At 37.6% G+C, this 26269-nt stretch overlaps 1 protein-coding gene across 7 annotated transcripts in view; it reads left to right on the forward strand.

Moving 5' to 3' along the window:
- The window catches only part of Galphaq (G protein alpha q subunit), a 65991-nt gene that overhangs the window by 24883 nt on the left and 14839 nt on the right, over positions 1 to 26269 (forward strand). For 5 of the 7 annotated variants that reach the window (XM_069333964.1, XM_069333963.1, XM_069333960.1 and 2 more), the window contains exons 4-6: positions 258 to 386; positions 8323 to 8452; positions 23630 to 23783. In XM_069333964.1, the coding sequence (XP_069190065.1) occupies positions 258 to 386; positions 8323 to 8452; positions 23630 to 23783 (413 nt within the window). Of the gene's footprint in view, positions 1 to 257; positions 387 to 658; positions 788 to 8322; positions 8453 to 23629; positions 23784 to 26269 lie in introns of all 7 variants that reach the window. The other 2 variants (XM_069333961.1, XM_045754103.2) reach the window with 1 other exon arrangement.

Genomic DNA, 26269 nt, shown 5'->3' on the forward strand with positions numbered 1-26269 from the left:
ATTATCTTCAAGGATACCTGAAGTCGGTTAATATAATGTCATAATTGTTTCTGAATGTATCTTGAGCCATCAAGGTATTTAGTTTTTTCTTCCCAAGGTTTTAGTATTCTACAATTTGTTTGATAACTAGTCCTAAAGTATTTAGGCCCTGTCATCCTTTTATGCTTAGTAATTTATTTCTTGTAGTTTGTAATGCTTTTTGTATCCTTGAACACTTTCATTACTGTAGTAGCTAAACTTTCTTTGTATCCCTACAGCTATTTAACAGATTTAGACCGCATAGCTGCCAAGGACTATGTTTCCACACTACAAGATATTCTAAGAGTGAGAGCACCCACAACAGGCATTATAGAGTATCCCTTTGACCTAGAAGAAATCAGATTTAGGTATGTTCTGCTGGAGGGTGTTGTGTGTATGCCTGGGTTGGTAGGTAGAGTGCGGACTGATGAGTTTATGCCTTGCTGATCCCTGTATTAATTGCATTTGGTTAGTCATTTTTTAATAATGTATAAATTAAGGTAACTTGTTTAAAATACCAGCATAAAAGGCATCAGCAAGGTGGTGGTATTCATATTTCACTGATGCTACTCATCATCGCCATCCATCACTCTACACTGTCAAAGGAACGCCGACAAAGAAACTTATTTTTCTCTTGCAGTTATCTTGATGATTTGGAGCGTATCATATCATCGGACTTCTTACCGACCGAGCAGGATATTCTTAGGGCTCGAGTGCCAACCACTGGGATCATTGAGTACCCCTTTGATCTGGACTCAATCATCTTTAGGTATTAGACAATCTTGAATTCATAGGCCCTCCCCTGTCGGCCAGAGCAGAGTAGCTAGAACCCAGTGCCATAGACTTTTATTCCAGTGCCGTTGCCATAACCCAACATTGTGGAGGTAGTCCCTTGTACCCCATGTCAGCATTGCTATTGTTTTCAGTGTTTATCAGAATTTAAATGAAAACACTGCCCATGTTTCCCATAACTGCAGTTACAAACACCATCCACTTGTCTCCCATAAGAAATTATACAAGTAATTTAGTATTATTGCAATTACAGCTGCTACCTATATTGTCCTGTGCTTGATACAGTTACAAATGTAGTTCAGATACCTTTTAGTAACCCTGAGATTCTCCTCTAGAATCTGCTGTTGCTTACCAAAGTTTTGGTTAATTCTTTGATTCCCTATCCACCATTGGAATCTTTATTGCATAGAACAAAAGCAAGCTTTCAGTGATAAATTTACTATTGCTGTTCTTTAATTTTCAAGAATGTTATATATATATATATATTGGTTTGTTTTGTTTCTCTTTGAGTTGTACCACTTGGTTGCTTCCTTAGGGAAGCTGTTATTTCCATGGACAGGATTAGGTATAGTTAGAGTTGGTCAACATTTTGTACTGGTGCAATTTGGATCTTTTCAAATGTCCCCTTTGGGTCATGCTGACACAAAGGAGACAATGTTTTAATCAGTAGAAAGTTCATTAACTACATTCAAATCTTTCTAAGTACTGCTCAGACTCAAAGAAACTGCCAAGAAGGGTCAAGATAATTGCTAGTTGGCCAAACTATTTCCTCGATGACCATCAGATGTCGGTATCTACATATCAAAAGGGTACCTAGATTCTGCCCATCGTTTATTTCTCCGTGAACTGATTTCCTTCATATTTCAGGTTGATGAATACCAAAATTAAGTAAAATTATTTATATTTAACCTCAGATACTTGTTTCTTTTTGCAGTAAATTACTGATGATGCATCAATTACTGATAATGCATCATCGGAATGTTAAAATGTTAACCACTGGCACCAACCCAGACAAAGTCCGGCAGGAAGGTTAAGTGTTGGGAGTGCATCACAAAATTCACACCAACCCCCGACCTTGGGGAGGGGGGGGGGAGAGGCAAAAGAAGGCATAGGCATAAGCTGCCATCAGAGCCTAAAAATTCAGAAACACACTCATGGTATGCATTCAAAAGAAATAAATGTCCAACTTACCCGACTTACCTTAAGGGAGCCGGCCGGCCGAGCGGAGAGCACGCTGGACACGTGATCCTGTGGTCCCGGATTCGATCCCGGGCGCTGGCGAGAAACGTTGGGCAGAGTTTCTTTCACCCTGTGCCCCTGTTACCTAACAGTAAATAGGTACCTAGGAGTTAGTCAGCTGTCACGGGCTGCTTCCTGGGGAGTGGAGGCCTGGTCGAGGACCGGGCCGCGGGGGGACTAAAAGCCCCGAAATCAACTCAAGATAACCTGAAGATAACAAGATAACCACTGGGCCCTGCAGAGGAGCAAAGGCACATGCACTACCTAGCACAAGGCCCCTTGAGAGGAGACCAAATTCTCAAACCCTTGCTGAGAAGAGAACCCTGGCTGAAGACTGGCAGTGCCAGTGGCAACTAGACAAGGCAAATCGGGACATACACATTAGATTGGTACGAAAAATCATGTGTGAATCTGGAAAGGAACAAACGTGAGCAAGGCCAAGAACCTATGCCTGTGTAGTAGTGAGGCATCGGGAGGAACTACGCCACGTCACCATGGCTGCCATCTTGTGGTGAGCAGGTGGTGCTAACTAGTGAATAGTTTTGACAACATTCAGCTGTCAGGGGCGCCTGACAGCTGGGTGGACAGCGCTTCGGATTCGTAGTCCTGAGGTTCCGGGTTCGATTCCCGGTGGAGGTGGAGACAAATGGGCAAAATGTTTCTTTCATCCTGATGCCCCTGTTACCTAGCAGTAAATAGGTACCTGGGAGTTAGACAGCTGCTATGAGCTGCTTTCTGAGGGTGTGTAACAAAATGGAGGCCTGGTCAAGGACTGGGCCGCGGGGACTCTAAGCCCCGAAATCATCTCGAGATAACCTCAAGATAACATGCATATAAGTAGCCTCACATCAGGATTGCAGATATTGTTCAAGTGGTTGTTTGTTTTGGTGTGCTCCACCTCTCTGGTGGTCATTCCTTTGGTTCTATAGTGTGATGTATTCCCAGACTTCCCTGTCTCTATTGAGGGTGGGGCAGAATTTTGGTTCTGGTCTCCAGTATACGCTCAGGGTTTGTAAGAGCCTGATGTGATATCCAAGGTTTGGAGGATTCTAGGTGAGGGGCTCAGGGAGCCACTGGAGACCACTAGATATATGTTTAATTGCATTTAATGCTGGATTTTTGCAGCATTCATATATGGTCAATTTCAGCAGGTATTGTGATACAGTATATTATGTCCCCTTCCTCACTGGGTATTACAGGAGTAGAGGACTTCAGACTCCTGCTACAGTAGCAGTAGTCAGAACTTAATAAGCCAACATGTAAAGGGACTGACAAACATGAGTTATGAGTAACCAACCAGACTTGTGTTAATATTCACTCTGAATGAAATGATAAAAGGGAAAGATTAGAAGCCTTCTTTCCAGTGAGTGATCTGTTCTAGTATTTGAATATCTGGTGGAAGTAGGAATGATCAGTTAAAGAAAATGATCAAAGTTCAGAAGGCTGCCATGGTGAAGGGATAATACTGGTTAAGAGCCACAATGCATCTGAAACAAATGTGGTCAATCTTGACTAATTATAGGTCACTGAAAATGGTAATGTTTAAAATGGTTGATTAGCTCTTAGTTTTCCTTCAAGACGAGTCTTGAAGCAGTTTGGCAGCATAATGGGAGTGTTATACTCAAATTCCATTGGCCCTGCATTGCTGTCCACCCAGCTGTCTGGCGCCCTTGACGGGTGGTTCCGAGGAGGGGGTGAAGGGGGCCCTTGACAGGTGGTTCCGAGGAGGGGGGGCGGCGGCCCGTTGGCGGGTGGTTCTGAGGAGGGGGGACCCTTGACGGGTGGTTCTGAGGAGGGGGGACCCTTGACGGGTGGTGTGGAGGAGGAGAACCCCCTTAGCTGATCCTACTAGAGGGTCACTGATGACTATCAGGTAGGAATGTTTGTGAACTTGTTTTATTCTACCATCAAGAATCTGTTTTCTTATATGACCTCTGTAGCAGAGCTTGACATGGTGAGCACAGCTTGGTTCATTGTGAATGGATGGTCTGTTAGAATTGTTTCAAGACCATGTATAGAGCCAGTTTTTCCTAAGGTGCTGTTGAAATGTAAAGATGAATTGGACTGCAGGGTATTAATGTGAAGGTCTTGAATACCTAGATAGATATTGCTTCCGGTAATAAGAGAAATTTCATAAATACAGTACAGTAATAACAGTACATTTTCTTTGTTTTATGATTGTTGACACTTGATACAGTACTGTATATGTGCAGACATTTTAAGCTGTTACTCCTGAAAATAGTTATTCATTTAATATTTTAACTATAGGGACTTTCAGAAATATACTTATATTTGGAGCTTGATTCAAATAAAATGGGGAAACTTTATATAAGATGGGTTAACAAATTTGAATGGCCATGTTATGACACTGGTTCTTCATCCATCAAAGATACTCTGTAAAGTTGAGAAAATACTTCTCTAGAATGAATCATCTGCTACTGTAGATATTACACAGTACTGTAATTTTGTATTATTATTAGTCTGTGTTTACAGGGATGATTAATGTTAAAAATAGTATACCACCATGTGATTATGATGCTTAAGAGGAAAACCCCCAAATGCAAAACATTGAGGTGGACCTCAGTTAATTTAATGTTTTGGCAATGCTGCTGCTTCAGAAATGAATAGACATGGGGCACCATCATCATCAGCCAGCAGAGTGCCAGCGAGGACAAAAGTAAATGCATTGGATGCTAAACTTGTTGGTGACTTTAGTAAGTGAGTTGGCTGTCCATTGAGTAAACTTACTGCCATGGCCACTGTATGGGAATTGCACCTGGTATTTCATATTCCACCTGTAAACCATATTTTTGGGCATGTCCTTCCAAAGGCATCACTCACTCTTGCAACTCTCACATTTCTGGGCAATGAATGTATGACCCAATGATGTTTTCGGTATATCGCTTCGGTGTGTCGGGTTATGGCAGTCTTAAGTGCTTCCAAAGGCTTGTGAGAAGTGGCTGAAATGATGGGAAGGATATACAGTACGTTTGGTTTATAATATAAATGCTCAGATATACAATTTATCAATTGTATATGATGTAACCCAACATTCGAATTAACTGAGCAGCTGATCCATAAATTTGTGGCTAAGTCTGGACCTTTCCAAGCAGTTTTTATAGAGAAAAAAATAAGAGATAAAGTTTAGTAATGTGAAAACAATGAATATCATTAATAAAATGAAGCAATTTGTGTATTGCATAACACAGCAATAACAGGGAGAGCATTGCTTTTGTTTTTGTCGGGTCGAGACTTATTGGAGCAGTTGTTTTTGCATCATCCTCTCCATATTATTTTATTGTCGATAAAATATAAAGAATAATTGATTTATGAAAAACTAAATATGGTTAATTACCCCCATTAGGTGTATGCTGTGTAAACCTTGACAAAGGGAAGTGAGGAGGGGGAGAGAGCGTCAATTTTAAACAAAAAATTATGCACTCTTTTCCACAACCATTGTGAAACATTACACAGTACACACATGCCATTATTTTATGGATATTTATTATTTTTGCATTGTAAACTACAGTATATATATCTTCTAATTTTTCTTAATTTATAGTTAATATCTACAGTTGCCAGAAATGTATAACCATGCATTTATTGCTTTTTTGTATGGATTCATTGACCAATCCCACCTTTTTGTATTTAATAACGAAATACAGAAATAATGCAAAACATTAAATAATAATTTAAATAAGTCCCATAAGAATAGCGATGCTAGCTGATGCAAAGTGTGAACACACGTTTTTCAGTACAGTGTACTCCTAGTACGGTTCTGTTGCTTAACCAATTCAGTTATCTGAATGGGGGCTGAAAAATATCTTTACATACAGTAATTAAATATCTGGAGCACCTCTGGCCCTTTTGAGTATAATAGATTATCACTTTGAAAATGGGCTTACAGGCTGTTAATTAACAAGTGGGGCAAGAAGCCATATTAGCGCAGGCGATGAGTCACAATAACGTGGCTAAAGTAAGTTGACCAGACCACACACTAGAAGGTGATGGGATGACGACGTTTCGGTCCGTCCTGGACCATTCTCAAGTCGATTGTCTTGAGCAAGGTTGTGATTGATCCGAGGTCCATGGTGTGTGTGTGGGCGTTTTCATAGGAAGATTTTACTGTGTACTTGAGAACTAGGCGATACTGTATTTACTTGCTCTCAAGTAGTCATTATTTTGAAATCCAGTCATTTTTCATTTTTCATTTTGAGCAAACTGAATTAAAACTATTGGTTAATTGGTGTTTATGCATTATCATACAAGATAAAAGATATTTGGAATTCAGTTCAATGGAATTGTATCACATAACAAAAATTAAATTAAAAAAAAAGTTAAATGCCTTATTTGCTGAAGTAATTAACTTGATGTTAACCCTTGCTCTGTTACAATGCATAAGTTAGAAGTGACTATGTGATGCATTTGGTGGATGATGTGTATTATCAGTTATCTTGTGACAAGAGGATAACACTTATCCTAATGTGCTATACACTTGGTGTGTGTGTGTGTGTGTGTGTGTATGTACACACACACACACACCTTAACACACGCACTCATGTCCACAAAACATGTACATATACACACACAACCATATAATGCACACCGATGCACAGACGCATGGCACAGGGACTCTAGGAATTATTTTCATTATCTAAATGGTGGTGGTAAAGTGAAGTGTGTAAATGGTGTCCCATCTTCCATAAATATACAGGGGTAGAAGAAGGAAAGGGGGGGGGGGCAAGGAAATGAGGAATATCGAGAGAGAGAGACATCTGGGAAAATAAAAACAAGAACCAGGAAATGCAATAGAGACATGTAAACAAAGAAAATGGCAGACAGCAGTTCCTCAGATGATGTGGGATGATAATTTCTTGGATTTCACCAGTGAATAAATAAGCAGGGGTGATATTTTTTTGGCAAGTTAGTAAAAATAGAAGATTTGCGGAAGATTCATAAAGACAATTTTCCTAATGTTAGAAAATTTAAGATCTGAAAAGAAACATTAATCCTTACAAGACAGTATTTTGGAAAGAGAGAGGAAACTCGCCAGCATGACTAATACTTTAAGGATACAGGGGAAAAATTTCAGGAATTATTTAAGGAAAAGGAGTCATGGAAAGTGAAAGAACAATTTCAAATAAACACTAACAAATATAAACAGGAACTTGGAACAGATCTTGATAAACTTCAGTCTGCTGGAATTCAATCCCAATAAGTGTAAAGTAATGGAACTGGGTAAGAGAGATAGGTGACCTCCATATAATTACGTACATACACTATAAAGGGAAAGAAATTAAAAGAAACTAAGAGAAAAAAACCTGGGAGTAGGCATACTCTCAATACTAACATCAGAAGCTCATGTGAACAGGATAGCATGAACAGCATGTGGGAAGTTAACAAGATTCTTGTCGGTATCAATTTTGTGATATCAACAGAATCAACAAAATTGACAAAGAGGATATCTTGAAAGCTGCAACTTGAAGAACAAGAGGTCAAAGATTCATGTCAATATGGAAACAAAGGTGCCAACAAAATATTAGAACATTCTCTTGCAATAGTGGTAGATGGCTGGAGCAAGTGAGGTGGTGGTGGATGCCAAAATTGTTAGTAGTTTCAAAGTGTCATATGACAGAGTACTGGGAAGATGAGACACCACGAGCATAGCTATCATCCTGTAACTACACTTGGGTGATATCACAAATGTGCATACATGTGTATATTCATAGACATGTATGTATACAGTACATTGTGTGTGTGTGTGTGTAGGTATACTGTGTAATACATTTTCTTTATGCATATATTCTTACCTATACAAGTAAACATGTCATGTACAGTATATATATGCACACACACGTGTCATATTAATAAATACTGTATACATACCTGTCCAGAGGTTTTGTTAATGACTTGCTTGTACCGTACAACTCAGAACAGTAGCTAGAGAGTGTGTTGAGTATCGCTTAAAGTTTGCTTATAAAGTTTGCTTATGATAGTATATTTTAAAATTGAGGCTAGATATTAAATTATTTGTACGTACAAGTTTATTTCAAGTTCAGGTTTATTTGCTTATAGATTTTATTGTAATACAAACTGTGTGTGTGTGTATATATATATATATATATATATATATATATATATATATATATATATACATAGATATATAATGTGTGTGTGTGTATACAATGTGTGTATGTATATATATATATATATATTATATTTTTTTTTTAAAGTAGATTTGCCAGCAATTCCAGCCTTCACTTCTTATTTCAGAATGGTAGACGTGGGTGGTCAGCGATCTGAGCGGCGGAAGTGGATCCATTGCTTTGAGAACGTCACTTCTATCATCTTCCTTGTTGCTCTCTCGGAATATGATCAGATTCTCTTTGAATCTGACAATGAGGTACATGATAAAGCAGTTTTAAACATCTAATTGTAGAAAGATAATGGTTTTAATTTGAATTGAATGAAATAAAAAAAAAAGTGTAAAAGAGTTGGCCTTTGGAGTCACTAACATGGAGCAAATAAGGGTTTTGCCCCTTTTGTCTCATGGATTGATATTTTTTTTTCCTGGGTTTGTCACTGCAGCACCATTTGGTGGTCTGCTACATCATTTTCTCAACTTTTACATTGGCCTGTCAATTGATACTTCTTTCTCAATTCAATCTAGCTTTCTCTCTTTCTTACCAGTGGCTGTCTTTTTTCCCCTCTTTCTTCAAATATATATCTTTCATGTGTTAGAGCAAGCTTTGTTCTTTCTATGCACTCCTTGTTCCTTAACCCTTGGGCTGTGGACCACTCTTTTTGGGTATGATATATAGAATGCGCTCACACTGCAAACTGCACTCCAAGGCATTCCTACTCATTGTGGTCTAATTAGAAACATTGCTTCATGAAAGATTACAGTTCAAAGTAAAACAAAAAATAATTCTGCTAAAATATCTTGCAAGGGGAACAAAATTCTCGGTAAATATTTGCGATCCTATGGTCACATGACATCACCACCACCAAATAAGTGTAGTGTTCCAAAATTATGTTAAATCTATTATATTTATTTGCATTTTCCCATTTTATTTTTCTACTTGAGATTCCCTTGTTAGTTAGAAAATAAAATTTTCTCATTAAATAATGTATCCTTTAGTGTGAATTGCTTTAACCTGATGCTGGCCCACCATTTACCCACCTGGCTTAATATTTAATTATAAATCTGTACAGTCATCTTGCAGATATTTTGTATACTGTACAGTATAGTATGTTAAGTTATTAATATTAATCATATGTATTTTGTATAATCTAGAGACAATTTTTGTTTTAGGATCATTGAAACAAAATGATAATTGTTCATTGCATTTTGACAATGACTCATCCATGTTGTATAGTAAGTGAAAAACAAAATAATAAATTTTGTTCTTCACTTACGGGGTTTACTTTTTTCAAAGCCACAGTTGAAGGGTTAAGCACAAGCAAATGGTGTCGGTTGGTCATTTTTGATAACCGTGTTGGCAGAGGATTCGAAGGTTCAAGTGTTTATTGATCAAACCACTAGCCAGAAATTGAAGAGACGACGATGTTTTGGTCCGTCCTGGACCATTATAAAGTCAACTGCCTTGATAATGGTCCAGGATGGACCGAAACATCGTTGTCATCTTCAATTTTTAGTGTGTGGTTTGGTCAACATTTTTCAGCCACATTATTGTGACTTTCCATCTGAATTCAAGCAGTTCTACAGTTGTTTTTCAATGTTTCGTTGCCGTTGAGACATTAGAGAAATTACAGGAGAGTGGCATTGTGAGGCATTCCTAGCTTGCATGGGGCACTTAATGCACATCCTAAGCATATGCATGCTACATGCTTCACAACATATGGCTGTTTTTATAGAGAATCTTAATATGGAAGGATGAAGTTGCTGTTAATTAAAAAGCTTTCCACAACACTGTTGGTAATTGTGAGACTTAGCAAAATATTCTGTGTAAAGCTAAAGCACCCGGTTGTTAAATCTGGTGTGACTATGAAAGGTATGAGTTGGGAGATTTTGGAAAAAGATTCAATTGAGTAAATCTGAAAGTTTCAGCAATCAAGTATAATAGCTTAGAATATATTGATTCAGCTGACATATGTAGATTCAAGATCAGGTTTCTTTACTTAACCATTTTACTGTGGCATCTTCTTGAATCTTGTGTTCCAATTTCAGGGTAGAAAAACAGGTAAAAATGATTTTTTTTTTAAACTTGATTACATATCTACCAAGAATAACATTCTTTTCATATATTCCATTAGAAGCTTTTTTTTTTTTTTTTTTTTTTTTTTAGTTAAATGAAAAATGGTGAACTTTTTTTTGTTGATATGATGAAAATTCAAAAGATGGTCTGGAAAGCTCAATAAAAGACCATGTATATTACCTAGATATGTATTATACAATAAATAAGCATTACTGTATTGCCAAAAGAATTTAAAATAGCACAACTCGTATAAATAAAGACCAAAACTATTAATAGTTTTGATATTAAAGAAGTAAATAAAACAGTTATAAAATGATTTTGATACGTTTTATAATACGAAAAGGTCCAAATATCTTAATACCCAACAATAAGTGTTCCCAATATATAATGTTAGCATCAATACAACCACTAAATATCACCAAGAAATTTTGTGTGTTTTAGAACCAAATTGAAAATAAAAATTTTTTATATAGCATTATAGCACTAATAATGGTAAATAATTTTTGAAGATGAATAATCAATAATTTACAATTAATTTTTTAAATTGTAAGAAGAAATCTATTAACGAGCTTATTAGTCAAGCCGCCTCTGCTTAATTATAGATAGCATTCACTCATGTTATGGTGTTTCCAAGCAACATCATATACCTTAATTTAAAGCAAATTATTGAAGAAATTGTGCGAGGTGTGAGCGTAGCGGTCTTTTACCTACCTCATTCAGGCACCTTTTTTTTTTTCCTCTCTAATTCAAATTTGGTTTTAGTTTCCAGTATATATGGGATAGTATTATAGGTTTTAGTTTCCAGCATATATGGGATAGTATTATAGGATGTGTACATTTTTCTAGGTATAGTATGTGGCTTCAGATTACGTTTTGCAAAATCGGACATGATCCTCTCGGGTGACGGGACATTTTCCGCACGAACAATTTTAAAAGAAAAATGTTGAATGCAGTTCATGCAAGTGGTTTTAAAAATTTAGTTTTATGAAATTTAGTGATCATAGAAAATTTTATTAGTAGTGAAAATATTCTTTATGGAAAGTGGCTGTGTTTAAAGATTGTTTAATCAGGATTGAATTATAAAAAACTTAGTTCCTAATTAAGAATAATAATAAAAGCTACCTAATATCTTTTAAACAGCTTGACTTATAATATTTGTTCATCCTTGCTTGCTAACTACTATTTTCCTATTCATGAAGGTCAGAAAAGGGTAAAGATGATGATGATAAAAAAGTTGCAGAATAACCATAATTTACAAAGTATCAGATAAAGTCCATATGCAGGTAACAATACCAAAATAATTGTAATATGGTGCACCCTTAAAAGTTTGAACCTCCATATAATGCATCATTCTAGGCAGACCAAATTTGCCCACCAGGTCTCTCGTAATGTTGGAGTTGGTGAGGAGCTGGCAATTCTGCTGGTGTGCTATTTTCTGCTGCTGCTTCAATTATCTGCCCGATTTTGTTGGTGGCATCCCCCCTCCCCCTTTCCTCCCTTTGCTCTGGGGAGCCGGTCGGCCGAGCGGACAGCATGCTGGACTTTGATCCTGTGGTCCCAGGTTCGATCCTGGGCGCCAGCGAGAAACAATGGGCAGAGTTTCTTTCACCCTATGCCCCTGTTACCTAGCAGTAAAATAGGTACCTGGGTGTTAGTCAGCTGTCACGGGCTGCTTCCTGGGGGTGGAGGCCTGGTCGAGGACCGGGCCGCAGAGACACTAAAGCCCCGAAATCATCTCAAGATAACCTCAAGATAGCCAGGTGGCTGAGGCTCTTGGGACCCAGGTTGTGTTTGTCTTAAGTGTAGCTTGGATTTATCTGGGGTAGTTTCTTCCACTTCTGCACTTCATTCAGTTGCTCCCAAGATGGACCTCTTCACATTGGTATGGAACCACCGGCTTCCTTCTTATGTGACTCCATTCCCTAATCGCAAGGCTTTCATGGTGGATGTCTTTCGACGTCACTAGTTGAGGTGGGGGTTCCTCTCTCTTATGCAATTCAGCTTTTGCTCCAGGTATTAGGTTAGAGATGTAATTGGACAAGGTGATCTGCCTGGCTCTTTGGTGGCCAACTGTCTTAGTTTTGGGTGCATCATTTGTTGTCTGATGGCAGTAATTTGTTGCTTCCTGTACACTACCCAGTCTGCTTCTGTGATCATTCTGTTTCTTGATCCAGTCTCCTTGTTTCCTTGTTCCAGGGCTCGTTTCTCCCATTTTGTTCATGGTATCATTGAGTCTAGCTGTCTTCCAGTCAGTTCACAGCTTTGGCCATTGTCTTCTCAAACATGTTGTGGGCTGCTTTTCAGGCTCCTGGATTTTGGTAGTCTGCAAGGTTTTTGGTGGCCCATTATCTGGTCAGTGTTCCTGGTCCCAGTTGGGCTTGTGTTGCCCCGAGTCAGGTTTTCCCTTCTGTTTTTTGTTCATGTGAACAGATCTTTTCTCTCTCCTTCCCCGTGGTCAGTCCCATGTTTTCCATATTTTCAGTTGTGAAATAGTTTCAGGGAGCCACAAAGGGACCCTCCAGGAAACCAGCATTGAATGTAATGAAATGTCTTTTTCTGGTAATTCCTTGGTGGCTCCCTGTTCAATCCCCCATACTTGGTGTAATGGTTTGTAGTCTATCAGCTCCTTACTGAGGCAAGGCAACACAAGAGCCAGGAGCTACCAGGATCCTGCCACCGGGTGGTGGCCAGTCGTAACTAGGGGGATCGGGGTGCGGATTTGGCTTGTTTCGGAAAGTTGTTTCCAGAATCATTTGGCTCTATCAGTGCTTCATTTTCTGTGGACATTAGTTATCTGTATTGCTTTGCTTACCTTCGGGACTTTTTCCCAGTGAGGGTGTTCGTAACAATCTTGTGCTCCCTGTAGTTCTGTGAGGAGGGGGGGGGGACAAGTTCTGGGTCTGCTTCTCAGTAGGCCATACAGGACTCATATGGGTCATGATTCGGTAGCGGGGAGCCATCTCGGCAAGATAGCTTCAAATCACCGAGTCACATTTATGTTGGCTGTAATGGAATACCTCTTTCTGTGAGTTGGGGGCCTTACCTGGAGGTGGTTTCGTGAGTTTTTACTCCCCGAGCCCAAGCTGGGGCCAGGCCTTGGTGGTTTCCTCGGTGCAGTAGCTACATACCTGTAAGTCGCGTCAATCCTTGCAAGTCCTTGATAGCCTACCGAAGTACATAGTCCAAAACTTCTTCCTTTTACAAAGGTACAGGGAACTGGGAGGTTTCATGATCACCCTCACCAAAGAAACAACCCCACATCCCTGACAAAGGAAACGATGCAAAATAGACAACTGCAAGGTTCACAGAAAGTAAACAATGTAGCATATGGTCTACTGCCAAAACCTTTAGTAAGATCTGACCACCACCAGGTGGCAACACGAGAGCTGGCAGCACCAAATGCCAACAATGTCCAGAACCTAAGAGAAACCCGTGGTAGTGAGGGATTGCCCAGGAAGCCATGGAATGCCCTCCAAATGGCATTTGATTACATTTAATGCTGGTTTTCTGGAGAGACTGAACACCTGTAGAGAAACCCTACCCAGGACAACACTGACTTAGTAGCAATCCACCAGGACCCCAGGAGACCTCAAAAACCTCCAGAGCTCAGATATCAGCTTAAGACAAAGTCACAAACCTTTGAAAAATGTGGGCCCGAAGGCAGACTGCAGGCTGGCTGGATGGTATGACATCACAGACTGCAGCAACCAGAAACAACAAACGATGCACCCTTAGCCAAGCAAGCAAAGAATAACCAAAGGACACCCCCCCCCCCCATCTTCCCTGGAAGACAATCATCCCAATTTGCGCTAGAAAAGGTGGTGGCTGCAGACTTTAAAACCATTCACCCAGACCTAAAAAAAATAAAGTTCCCACTTCCAGAGAAGAGCAAAAAGCTTCCCAACACCACCACCACCAGAGGTAAGGGCCAACAAAGAGAGAGCTCAAAAAGGAGTCATGGGCTGAAGTGGCAATCACGAACCAAAGAGACAATAGAAAAACCAAGAACCCCATTCAGAGGCCAGGATTGCTGGCCTCTGGTGAAGTGATATTTAGTAGTAAATAGTAAAGTGGTATTGTTTTGATAACCTGTCACATCTACATAAAGATGAGCTGATTAATTAAAGTATAATTGCTACATTCTTGTCAACCGATGGATCAAGGAATAATTTTGAATCCTAATAATAGTTTTGTTGGGGGGGGGGGGGAGCAGGAAGCCTGTGTACATGTATACTTGTATTGAGGTCCTGTCCCAAGGTTGAAATACTGACCCCGCCCCTGTCCCCCAAGACAGTTGACTAACTTCACGCATACCTATTTACAGCTAGGGGGAACAGAGACACTAGGTAAAAAGAAACATGCTCTGTAAACAGAAGAGTACAGTATTGCGAAAGAATTCATGAAAATCTTCAATATACTTCAGTGCAACCTTGATTTGGCAAAATAGACCAGACATAATTTATTGGTGTGATGGATTTGTTGCAACTAGAGATTTCTATCAGGAGGAAAAGAATGGGATGATTTTTTTTTTAATTCTTGAGTGATACAACATATTCATTGTTATTATAAAAATAAAGTTACTGTTCTGCCGTACAGCATTGTATCGTATTTTTACTTGCATTCACAAAGAATTGTGTATTGAATCTTTTTGAGTCATGAATGCTGAATACAGGGAGGCATACAAGTAGACATGCATGTAGATTGACTTGTAAGCAAGTAGGCTTGAGTCATTTTGCAACCTTGTAGGAATAAGTGCAGGTAGGCATGCAAGCAAGTAGGCATGTAAGCAGGTTGGGTAGCAAGCAATTAAGCATGCAAGCGGGTTGGCTTATGACTGTTTCCATAATGGCTTTGCTGGTATTTATATGGTTTTATTCACCTGGGGCCAGATTCACGAAGCAGTTACGCAAACACTTACGAACCTGTACGTCTTTTCTCAATCTTTGGCGGCTTTGTTTGCAATTATTAAACAGCTAATGAGCTCCAAAACACCAGGAAGTTGTTTATAACAATAACAACAGTTGATTGGGAAGTTTTTATGCTTGTAAACTGTTTAATAAATGTAATCAAAGCCATCAGAGATTGAGGAAAGATGTACACGTTCATAAGTACTTGCCTAACTGCTTCGTGAATCTGGCCCCTGGTTCATTTGATATGAAATGCTGAGTAGTATCATATTATAGCACACACACATTTAGAGAGTTATTACACTGTTCTGGGTGGAAATATCTGCAAGTTCTGAAGCATTGTTTGTTTTAGTAGGTTTTTGTTTTATTTGTGATCATACCTATATACTTACTCTTGTTTCTTCCTGATTGCCCAGACAGTATTTACACACATCCCATGCATGATGTAAGCACATTTCAAATTTGCTTCTTTTCCATGGGTCTGTCTTGATAGTAGTACTTTGTTTTGACTGTTTAAATAATTGGGACTGGAGTTTCAACGAGTCTCTTGTTTCTCGTTTTTTTGTGTGTGCGTGCCCGAATCTCCACTCGTACACTCCCGCCTCTCCCTCTATCAATACCTCTTTGTTTGGTTATTCACCTGTGCATACACACATACTGTATGGCTGTTGGCTATCCCTTGCTTCCAAATATCTGAGATTTCTGAGCTTGCAGTCACTAAGGGATCTCAACCATCTGCATTAGGAATGGTTTTCAGAATTTCTGCTATCTTCAGGAAAGTGGAATAATCCTTGTCACAAATCCGATAAAGTGGGTGTTTGGCAGTTCTGCATTTTATAAATTTTCTGGTAGATTGAACATTTTGTGTGTGCAATGCAATAGCCAATGCTGACATTATAATGCTAATGCTTGGTTTTGTGCGTGTGATAATACCCAAGTGTAATTACAGGATGAGAGCTCTGCTTAAGCTGTCCCATCTTCCATATAATCTTTGGCATTTGACATAACCAATGAGAATTAAGATTTAAAATTTTTACCAGTATACATTATTTTGCATGGAAATTTAATTGTTAATAAACCGTACAAAGGAATCTTTCTGGATTTGTTAAGTATCCCATTTTTCACGAAAGATCTTTAACAAAATCATATGAAGGATACAGTTTTAGTTTGAACGAGGTGTTGTGGGGCATATCCCTAAATAACTTATTCTGTGTATATACTGGTTAAAAGTGTAGAATCTGTTAATTCTTTGGAAGCCATATGTACTGTAGTTTGAAACTGTTCTGATGTCATGTATTGTTTCAATAAATCTAGACGTGCCTATTTTCAAGTCATGGTTTTTATTTGTAATTTTATAAACAGTGCAGTTTTGTACTGTATATGTTTAACTATCAATTTCTACGGAGAGCCAGATTTGGCTGTTGATCAACAAATTTTAACGGAATTGTGTTTCCATCTTTTCTGTTCTATATTTATTTCATTTCCTTGCCACCTGAAATGCATACAAGAACTGTACTTATTTTCATGATTGATTTGTTTCCCACCTTTTAACTGTGTCCCTTTTCTCTGTTTTCCACTGTCTGGAAAATACTTCCTATCTTTTTTTTTTTTTCCTATGTTAATGGTTTCAGTGTTGAGGCATATTTTAGTATGTCTTGTAACAGTTTCAATGGCGTTACACATTGAAGCTTTGCTGCCCATTATGAATTTGATTTGCTTTTCATGTAGTGTTGGAAATGAAGATGGAGTGGTGATCTGTTTGTTAGCTACATTTGTTAGTTTGTTGGTGGTCTTTTATGACATCAGAAGTCTTAGTTTGGTGGGCTAAGTAATAGAGATTATTAGTTCACCGAAGTACACATTATTTTGGAAAGTAAACTTGAGGATAATTAGGTTGGCACTGATTAGTGTTAGTCTCCACCAGTTACTGTGCAGCATTGAAAAAAACTTGACTGTTATGCATGATTGTTTGAGATGTTGAAAAATGGTTTGTTCAATATTTGGCGAATGTATATTTACCATAGTTTTCTTGTACATGTGTGTGATTTTCCTACAAACTTGCACATTTACAGAATAATAAGATTTCAGTACCTTCCCTATTTCTTAGTTGGTGTCAGATTATGGATGGCTGCGTGTTCCAGGTATGTTAAACATACAGGTATTCATAATTTACACCGAAACCTCCTTGTAAGGCATTATTAACACGTTTGCTTAGAGATCTGATACTGTAGTTGAACAGTTACACTATTGTTCTTTTGGGGAACTTCTTTTTGCAAAGTTTTTAGTACTGTATAGTATTGTAGTTGCAATTTTGTTTAGCAGATTGTTAACTGCTTTAAAAGTTTGGTAAGAGGTTGTGTTTGGGCCCAATATAGCCTTCCTGGTTTGGTGCCTTCTTTTGATAATTACCTTACCTTGGGCCCAATGTCAGCATGCAAGCAAATTAAATTGTGGATAATTAGTAGGCAATTTCAATTTTCGATTTTGAAAAATAAGTTAAGAATAGTCTTAAAATAAAAATACTTCTAGGATTATGATGTTAATGGTCCTGTGGTCTCTTACACTTATAGGACATGGTAAAAAAGCGCCAGTGCGTGGACAATGGTGGTGTGTATATTATGGTGATTGAGCAAGGGGATACCGAGGTATGTGAGGGTTGACAAATTCTGGTACTAACATGTTCATGGGTTAGTTGAATGGCCAGTGTCATTGAGGAGCTTGGCCAGAGCTTGCTCACAGGTTATTACATATCTTCTCAATGTGATACTTTGTGTGTTCCTAGGATTTTACCATCTCTTGTGCAGCAATGCTGAAATTAGCCAGGATAACCCTTGTGGATTACTTGCAGTTTATACTGTCAATTTTTGGTCTGGTTGTGACCCATGAAGAAATTATTTTAATTTTCAACAGATGGGCTGTTGAAAAGTATTTTTAGTACGTAAATATATGGAAAATAGTTACAGTATATTGAAAATAATTAAAGATAGGGTGGGAGGGGGGAAAGAATGAAGTTGGGGTAAAAAAAATTGGTAATTTTTTTATACATAAAGGTAATAAAGTAGTTGAATGAGTAGTATATTATGGTGGTAATGTCATTTAATGATAAGAGGCAAACAATGATATCATGTATGGTTGTAGAATTAAATGGTGGGAAAATGTCCAGAAAATATAGAGAGAGGAGGGAAGAGAAGCTATAATTGGGCTAATAGCAAGTAAAGCTCTGAGGAGCAGTTATAATAGACAGTAATGCAGATGACTTAACAAAAGTAAACAGTGCTATTGTACAAGTGCGAAGATGGTTGTGATGAGTGTAGTAATTATGAGGGAACAATTCTGCTGAGCGTGCCAGGAAAAGTGTGCGACATAGTTAATACTGAGCAGATGAAGAAAGCAACAGTAAATTAAGGAAAGCAAAACTTTCTTTTTTTATATAGAAAAGTGGAGAATTTGTGTCCGCATAAACAAAATTATAGTATAAAGAACAAAATAACATTTAGCATTTGTAGATCTAGAAGACTGGGAAAGAGTAAATTGGAGTGTTACGGGCAAATATGGATAAACGTGATCAGACCTCGGTTAAGGTATTCATTTAGCAGTAAAACGCTTTGTGGTATTCAATGAGGGAAAGCTGAACTTCTTTGCTGTGGGAAGCCTAACCAAATCAATATTGGAATGGCATTCAGCTTGCACTCAAACTTTATTATGGAACTGAAAGGGAATGTAAAGGATGAGGGAGTATTTTGTTAGTTGTTTTATTGGCGAATGATTTTATTTTATTTTATTGGCCTCGGTGATGAAATGGATTTTACAGATGAAATGCAAAACCACTTGTGACTTTGTTTAAGGCTCTTGTCTGTGTAAACTGAAATATAATTATTACGAACATTATTTTACATAATTTCTGTAATTGCTTAGAAGTAATTGTTTATTATTTTGAGTTAGCTCAATGTATCTTGCCTTTAGGCACATGAATGATACTGTGTCAAATCCATTTAAATGTAACCCTGGATGTGTTTACAGAAAATACCCACTGCTGGCATAACAGACTGCACGATACCCTTAAAGAAAAGTGGGGGTCTAAAGTAGTTGCAACATTGCATTTCATTACTTTTATTTACAGTCTTCTTTATTCATCATTATTATTAAATTTTCCTCTTCATGATGTAGAGATGCACAAGCTAAGGCAAGATTAGAGAACAGCTTAAAAAGAAATAGAGCAAAGATAAAAAAACAAAATCTACCTATGAAATCGGCAGCATGTCAGACCGTAAAGAGCATCAGAAAATTTGGACCCGCACACACACAACAGGTCATTCACGTCATCATGCCCGCCACTTTATACAACTGGATGTAAAGTGATCTTCATAATTTGTCATATACAAACGTGTTCACTTCCACTTCTTACTCCGTGCCACAAATCGTGGACCATTCACACACAAGCAACATGTCTTCCTATCTTCTCGGTCTTTTCCCCTCACATCTTCATATTCACACGATTATACTTTAAATCACTAACCATCCATTTGTTCAACAAGACCTAAAATGTCAGTAAACAGACTTCAGTCTTACAATTTATCAACTTTTACACTACAAATTTTTGTGACAATTTCATTGCTTACTCTACCAATCCTCTAAGCATTACACACATGCTGCTCACACTTTTCGTTTCTGTTGGCCTAACTCTTACTTCTTCATTGTCATACCACACCAATCATATCTGAATTGTGTTTTTGTTAATATTCTGGTTTGCTAATATACTGTAATTTAAAAAAGTAATGAATATTATACCTTTAATTTATTGAAGACAAGAAATCTTGTAGCTAAAAATAGTGTAATATTATACTTGTAAACTGCTTGATTAGACTACTTAATGTTTAAGCACCTGATTATTTTTCTGTCAATCTTTGCACTCAGAACAGTTTTCCCTAGCTTTTTAGTTTCAGTAAAGTAACCTGCCTTCATCTTCACTCCCTGCCATGATCACTTTTCTATAATAAATATAACCTTTACGTATGTTATGACATCTCGTGTTTCTCCTACCTGGTCTATCCTGACTATTTTTGTTGGTATACATCTTTTCTCTTCATATAATTAACACAAGGAAAGGCAACAAAAATTCTTGACCAAATTGAATGCTAATATTAAAGCTGGATGTATCGGAAAAGAATGCCTTCATTATGAATACTTCATTTCACCAGATCATGAGCATTGGGATAAGCTAGACTACTATAGAGCAAGGTATCATAGAACGGGGGTCGAGGACAGGATACTCGAAGGAAGAATGACTGTATCCCAGAACATAATGATGCAATTTAAAGATAAAAATGATGAATCAACACAGCCTGCACTTGGAAAGTAATTAATCTTAGGAATAAGGGATTAAGGTGAAGATGCAGTAAAGCATCTCTGACCGAAAGAGAAGCTCGGAAATTCCATGAAGAGCATAAGATCACAACTTGATAATTAAAAAATTCTAGTGTGGTTAAAGTGTTTGGCCTTTCAATGATGAGGACACCTTAAAGCTACAATATTGCATTTTGTACCAAAAAAAAAAATTCTAAAACTGAGTGACCCTATAGGAATTTATTCTGTTGGACGTGATCTACCACTAGAGGCAAATAAGGAAAGACAATGAAAAGAATAGAACAGCAAAGGTATAGAAGTAGCAGACAAGGTACTATTGGACAATTGCATTCTAAGTGGAGGAAACGTATATTGTTTAGCACAGAAGTGCCTCGGTTATAGAATGAAGCATATACATGGACAGCTTGTGGTTTCATGTGGATGTGAGCAGATCCACTTTGGTCATAGCAAAAGTCTTCGATGTTTTCAGACAGGGAGGGTTCATCCACCTCACATCGTTTTAATCCATAGAAAGCAAGAGGCTATCCATCAACACATTCGGCATTTTGAGATTGTGAACAGCTGTTAGCACTGAAAGCTTCAAGCCAGAGGAGATGCTACAGCTAGATTACAACCCCAGAATGGGAGAGACAAGGAAGAGCCAACTTAATAGGGTTAATGCACCACTGAAGCATTGTTTGAGTGTAGATACAGCACCGAGTGCCTTAAAAGAAATGTTTTAATGCAAGCCATACTGTCATCATTTCCTTAAACATTGATATGAGAATCCACCAATGTTGGAGATAGTCATACAGAATGGTCGTTCTCTATCTTGCATTAAACTAAAAAGCTTTAAAAAATTCAGATAAGAGATCTAGTGGTGGTTCTAAATAGAAAGCCGTCGCCTGAGGACCCCATAAAGAACATTTTGTGAGAAACCTCTGCTACGTTTTCCAATTTCACAAGTGCTTTTAAATACTGTACGTGGATGGTGAAATATTAAAGAAACTGTTCATGACCTTTGTGAGACCGAAGTTGGAACATGCAGCAGTTGTATGGTGCCCTTATCTCAAGAAGCACATCAGTAAATTGGAAAATGTGGAGGCATGCAACTAAGTGGCTTTTGGAACTGAAAAACAAGCTATGAGAGATTTGAGGCATTAAATATACCATAGCTATAATATGGAAGAAAAAGAGGTGATATGATCACTACATACAAAATAGTAACTGGAATTGACAAAAAAAAAAAGAATTTTTGAAAACTGCAACTTCAAGGACAAGAGGACATAGGCTCAAACTAAGAAAACAAATCTGCCGAAAAAATATTAAGACGGTTCACTTTTGCAAACAGAGTGGTAGACCGCTGGAACGAGCTAGTGAGAAGGTGGTGGAGGCCAAAACTGTTGGTAGTTTCAAAGCGTTATATGACAGTGCTGTACTGAGAAGATGGAACACCACGAGCATATTAACTACACCTAAGTAATTACTCCTTTTTTTTTTTTTGTGGTCGGGGTTACCACAGGTACTTCAGAATACAGCTTAGATATATTGTCATGAAAGTGAAGCAGTTGTCACTTCTTGTACTATGAGAGAAGAAAGTTGCCTTCAATATTCATACAGTATATTAATAAGAAAAAATTAATCTTCGTTCAAGCCATTAAACTAGGACTGTTTTTCTTCCAGTAGTTGGGTTAATTCTTGACTCACAATTCTGAATCCTGAGTTTGAATCCAGGACAGAGCAGAAATGGTCGATCATATTTCTTTTTGTCTAATGCCTCTGTTTACCTAGCAGTAAATAGATACCAATTATTATGGCCTAAAACAGATCTTTTAACATTCTTAGTAACAAAATGAGGACTGCCCCATTTTGCATTTCCCATCTGTACTTTACCATTCTTCTTTGTACTACTTATTATAGTTCTAACTTGGTTTCATCTCTAATTCCATTTCAAATACTGCACAAGGTGCTGTGAAAAATACCTGCATTGGACATTATTAACAATGGCAATAAAATGGAAAAAAGTATGTGTTGTCATTCTAATATTTCATATTAATATTCGTGCATAAATACGGATTGAAAACTAAATAATCAAGGTTGTATTGTTTAGTACACTGTGCATCATTATCATAGGTGAAAACTAAATTGGAGAGTGAGGTGATAGGCTACAGTGAAATTTAGCAACTATTTAATGTTGCTGTATTTAAATTACTGAGCATAATGTAGTTTGAGCTTGCAGATTACTTGTTAATCAAGAAAGACCTATGATAGGTCTCACTGTGCAGCAAGCAATGTTAACTTTGGGTTCCCTCCCCTCCCCTGTAAACATTTTCTTACTTTTAATAGTAAGGGGTTACTGGGTTGCAGTTTTATTTTACTGCATATTTACTAAAAAAAAACATAAAAAAACACTTTCATAATATATAAACATCCTTCATTGGCTTATTCCATTGTAATTTTGTTCCCCGAGCTGCCTTTGTGTACAGTCTCTTACCAATGTTGCAGTCACATTCAGGTGTTGTCACTTAGTTGATCACTTGAAAAATGTGTTAAAGAATTCCACAACTTGTGACGCCTGATAGTACACGTAAAGTGGTTCCTGCAGTTCCATTTATATCAAACATTTGTTAGGTGCTAAAATTTGAATCATTTAAATTTTTGTATGCATGCATGAAGAGGTATTTAATTATGTAAAAAGTTGCTTTTGAAAGGGCTTTTATGGTGACTTCTCATTGATAGCTTCATGGGTAGCTCGCCCCAACTCATTTCATGCTCAGGCCCTTGTAAGGCTACTGGGAATAGACAGCACCTGGCCTCCTCGATATAGAGGCATAAGGAGCAACTAATAAGAGACAACCCTTACCAAGAAAAAGGCATCAGAATGATTGGCGAGCCTGGGATGGATTGAATTGGGTGGAGCTATCAAGTAGGTAGCAACAAGGAGCCACCAGAAACATTTCATTACGTTCAACACACTTTTTTTTTGTGTGTTAAACAAAAATCAAGAAGTCATTAAGAGTCAACTTTAAATAAAATTTATATTTATGTATTTTTTCCAAATTGTATGACAATTTTGATCATAATTCATTGTAATTTATTGTATTTTAACAGAACCGAATGGAGGAATCTAAGGCCCTTTTTAAGACTATCATCACCTACCCCTGGTTCCAGCACTCTTCTGTTATCCTTTTCCTTAACAAGAAGGATCTGTTAGAAGAGAAGATCATGTACTCACATCTTGTTGACTACTTTCCAGAATATGATGGTGAGTTGAAATGGAATCAAAGATTATTTATACAATAGGATTTGAGAAGACATTGCCACTAGCAATCGTCCGTTTATACCTGTGCCAATTCTGGCCGATATGTAACGCTGTTGCTGGTCAGCACAGTAGCTGCTCCTCTCCTGGTCTATATATGGAATACATATTCTCTCTCTCCCCCCACCATTTTATAAACCTATTTTTAAACATTTGTATAAAGTGATAATTTTATATGTAATTTTGTTATGAAATTAATTATCAGAAGAATGAAATTAATAGTTTCTTATATTAGTGTAGTACATAACTTAAAAATAATGTCGTGTAGCTTTTAATTATTATTTATTTATTTTTATTTTTTTTTTCATTCCCAAGTATGTTTAAGGTTATGCAAAGGTTGTTATGATTAGGTAAACAGTATTATTTAGAGTGAGAAAATATCATGGATCTCCAAACTTTTCAGTACAAGAACCATGTCGTATAATTTACACATTTCACTTGCCTAAGAAAATTTTTTTTTACAAATGAATAAATAGGTTTTTATTTAGATCTTGTGTGCAAAATTATTTTAACAAATCTGACGTTGGCGCCGCCCAGGGCACTCGGTGACGTCACGGCGGGCCCTGATTGGTCGCCCGCGACCTAAGTCGGCCAATCCGCGATCGGCTAGTGTCCCTTCCAAAACGTCATATCTGCAGCAGGGGATACTCTTTCATTTTATATCAGGGCGCCAATTTTCCCTTACAACTTATAATGTAACGTTCTCCCTTAACTGGCAGCCGGTCTGGTCGCCACATACAGTATATCAATAGACTCCCTGAACCTCAGAGAATCAGTAGGGAGAGCTGATATGACTCTTAAAGCAGGCAAACGAAAGAGATAGGAGAGGACACCGTAACACAAACTAAAGGGTAACGGAAAATAACTTGTAAGACGGAAGAAAATTATTAGGATTTTTGGTTAGACGGTGGTTAGTCAGAGATGTTAAAAAAAAAAACAGGAAAGCTGGATTATCTCTCAAACCTCCTACACACTGATGCTAATATAAGGCAGGGACGAGGTTAACATTGAATTATTATGGTTTGTAAGGGGTCTTAAAGCATAGTGAGTGAAAATGAAGGTTTGCCAGGCTGATACCACTCTGGCTTGGTGTCAGATGGGAAGGAGCACGGCACACAGGAACTGGGCCTCAACTGCCCGACCATGTGCTTGAGAACAAATGAAAGGGAATAATTAATATTATTTATGTACATATCAAATTGCTGGGGACCAGATAATATCTTGTGCCAAGCCTGATGTGCCCTGCAAGATGTAGGTTGGAGACCCCTGTTTTATAGGAACAGTTAGCACAGTCATTCCCACTTCTTTACTTTTAATGTTAAAATGTGAGCATATATCACTTAAGACATTCCTACAACTCTGTTTAATGTCTTCTTCACAATAATACTGGATATGCCAAAAATTTTGTATTTTAAATTAATGATTGGATTTTTATTTCATTATACTAAATACAGTAGGTATATAATACAGTACTGTATTACTGTGACAATAACATAGGCAAGTTGCAGACCAGTTTACCATGATTTCTCATGGAAGCCCTTTTTTTTTTTTTTTTTTTTTCCCATGTGACCAATTCCCATTATTTTCACTTATTTTCTAGTGTGAGTGTGTAATAACCATTTGATTTTTTAAAAGATAAAATAATGTTTACATAGTACATGAATGTATGTAAATGAGCATAAGGTTGAGGAAATTACAATAAATTGTTTTAAGAGTATCAAAGCCATTATTATGCACAGTATTTTGGACAAGGCTAAAGCTAATAGTACTTTTCATTGGTAATTATGCCATTTGGTATATAATAATGAAAGCAATTTATTTTATGAAAAGATATATAAATATATGTTTTAATTACAGTATATATCAGCTGTAAGACTACTCTAATATTTTAATAGGATTCTCTTAAGATTGATGACCAAACCACACATTAGAAGATGGAGAAACGACGACTTTCGGTCCGTCCTGAACCATTGTTAAATCGTATTTTCTTTAGATTTCACTGTCAGATATAGGGGTAACATTCTTGCTGGCACAACAGGAATCTTTTAAGACAATATTGTCTGATCATAATAGTACTAGGGAAACATTGGAGAAAACCCTTGGGTACAATCCAGGTGCCCAGATTTACCTGCAGAAAGTTCACTCATAAACACAAGCTTTTTAAATCTTGGCATCGCTGGGACTGTCATAGTGTTCTCTTAAACGGCCACCACCACATCGTGCTAGATGGCGGCACCTACATCACATATCCCTTCTGACTCATCCCTGTGTCAGAAGGTCTAGCCTTTGCTGAATTCATAGTTGTAGTGTGTGTGTGTTGTTGCAGACACAGGCTGCCACTGTCTTGTATTATATTAATAGTCAAGATTTGGTTAGGATCAACCAGCAACTCTTACCCTGGTCTCTGGGCTTCTCCAGCTGTTGTGACTGGA

Source organism: Procambarus clarkii, chromosome 30, assembly GCF_040958095.1.
Source record: "Procambarus clarkii isolate CNS0578487 chromosome 30, FALCON_Pclarkii_2.0, whole genome shotgun sequence".
In the NCBI taxonomy this organism is placed as follows: domain Eukaryota; kingdom Metazoa; phylum Arthropoda; class Malacostraca; order Decapoda; family Cambaridae; genus Procambarus; species Procambarus clarkii.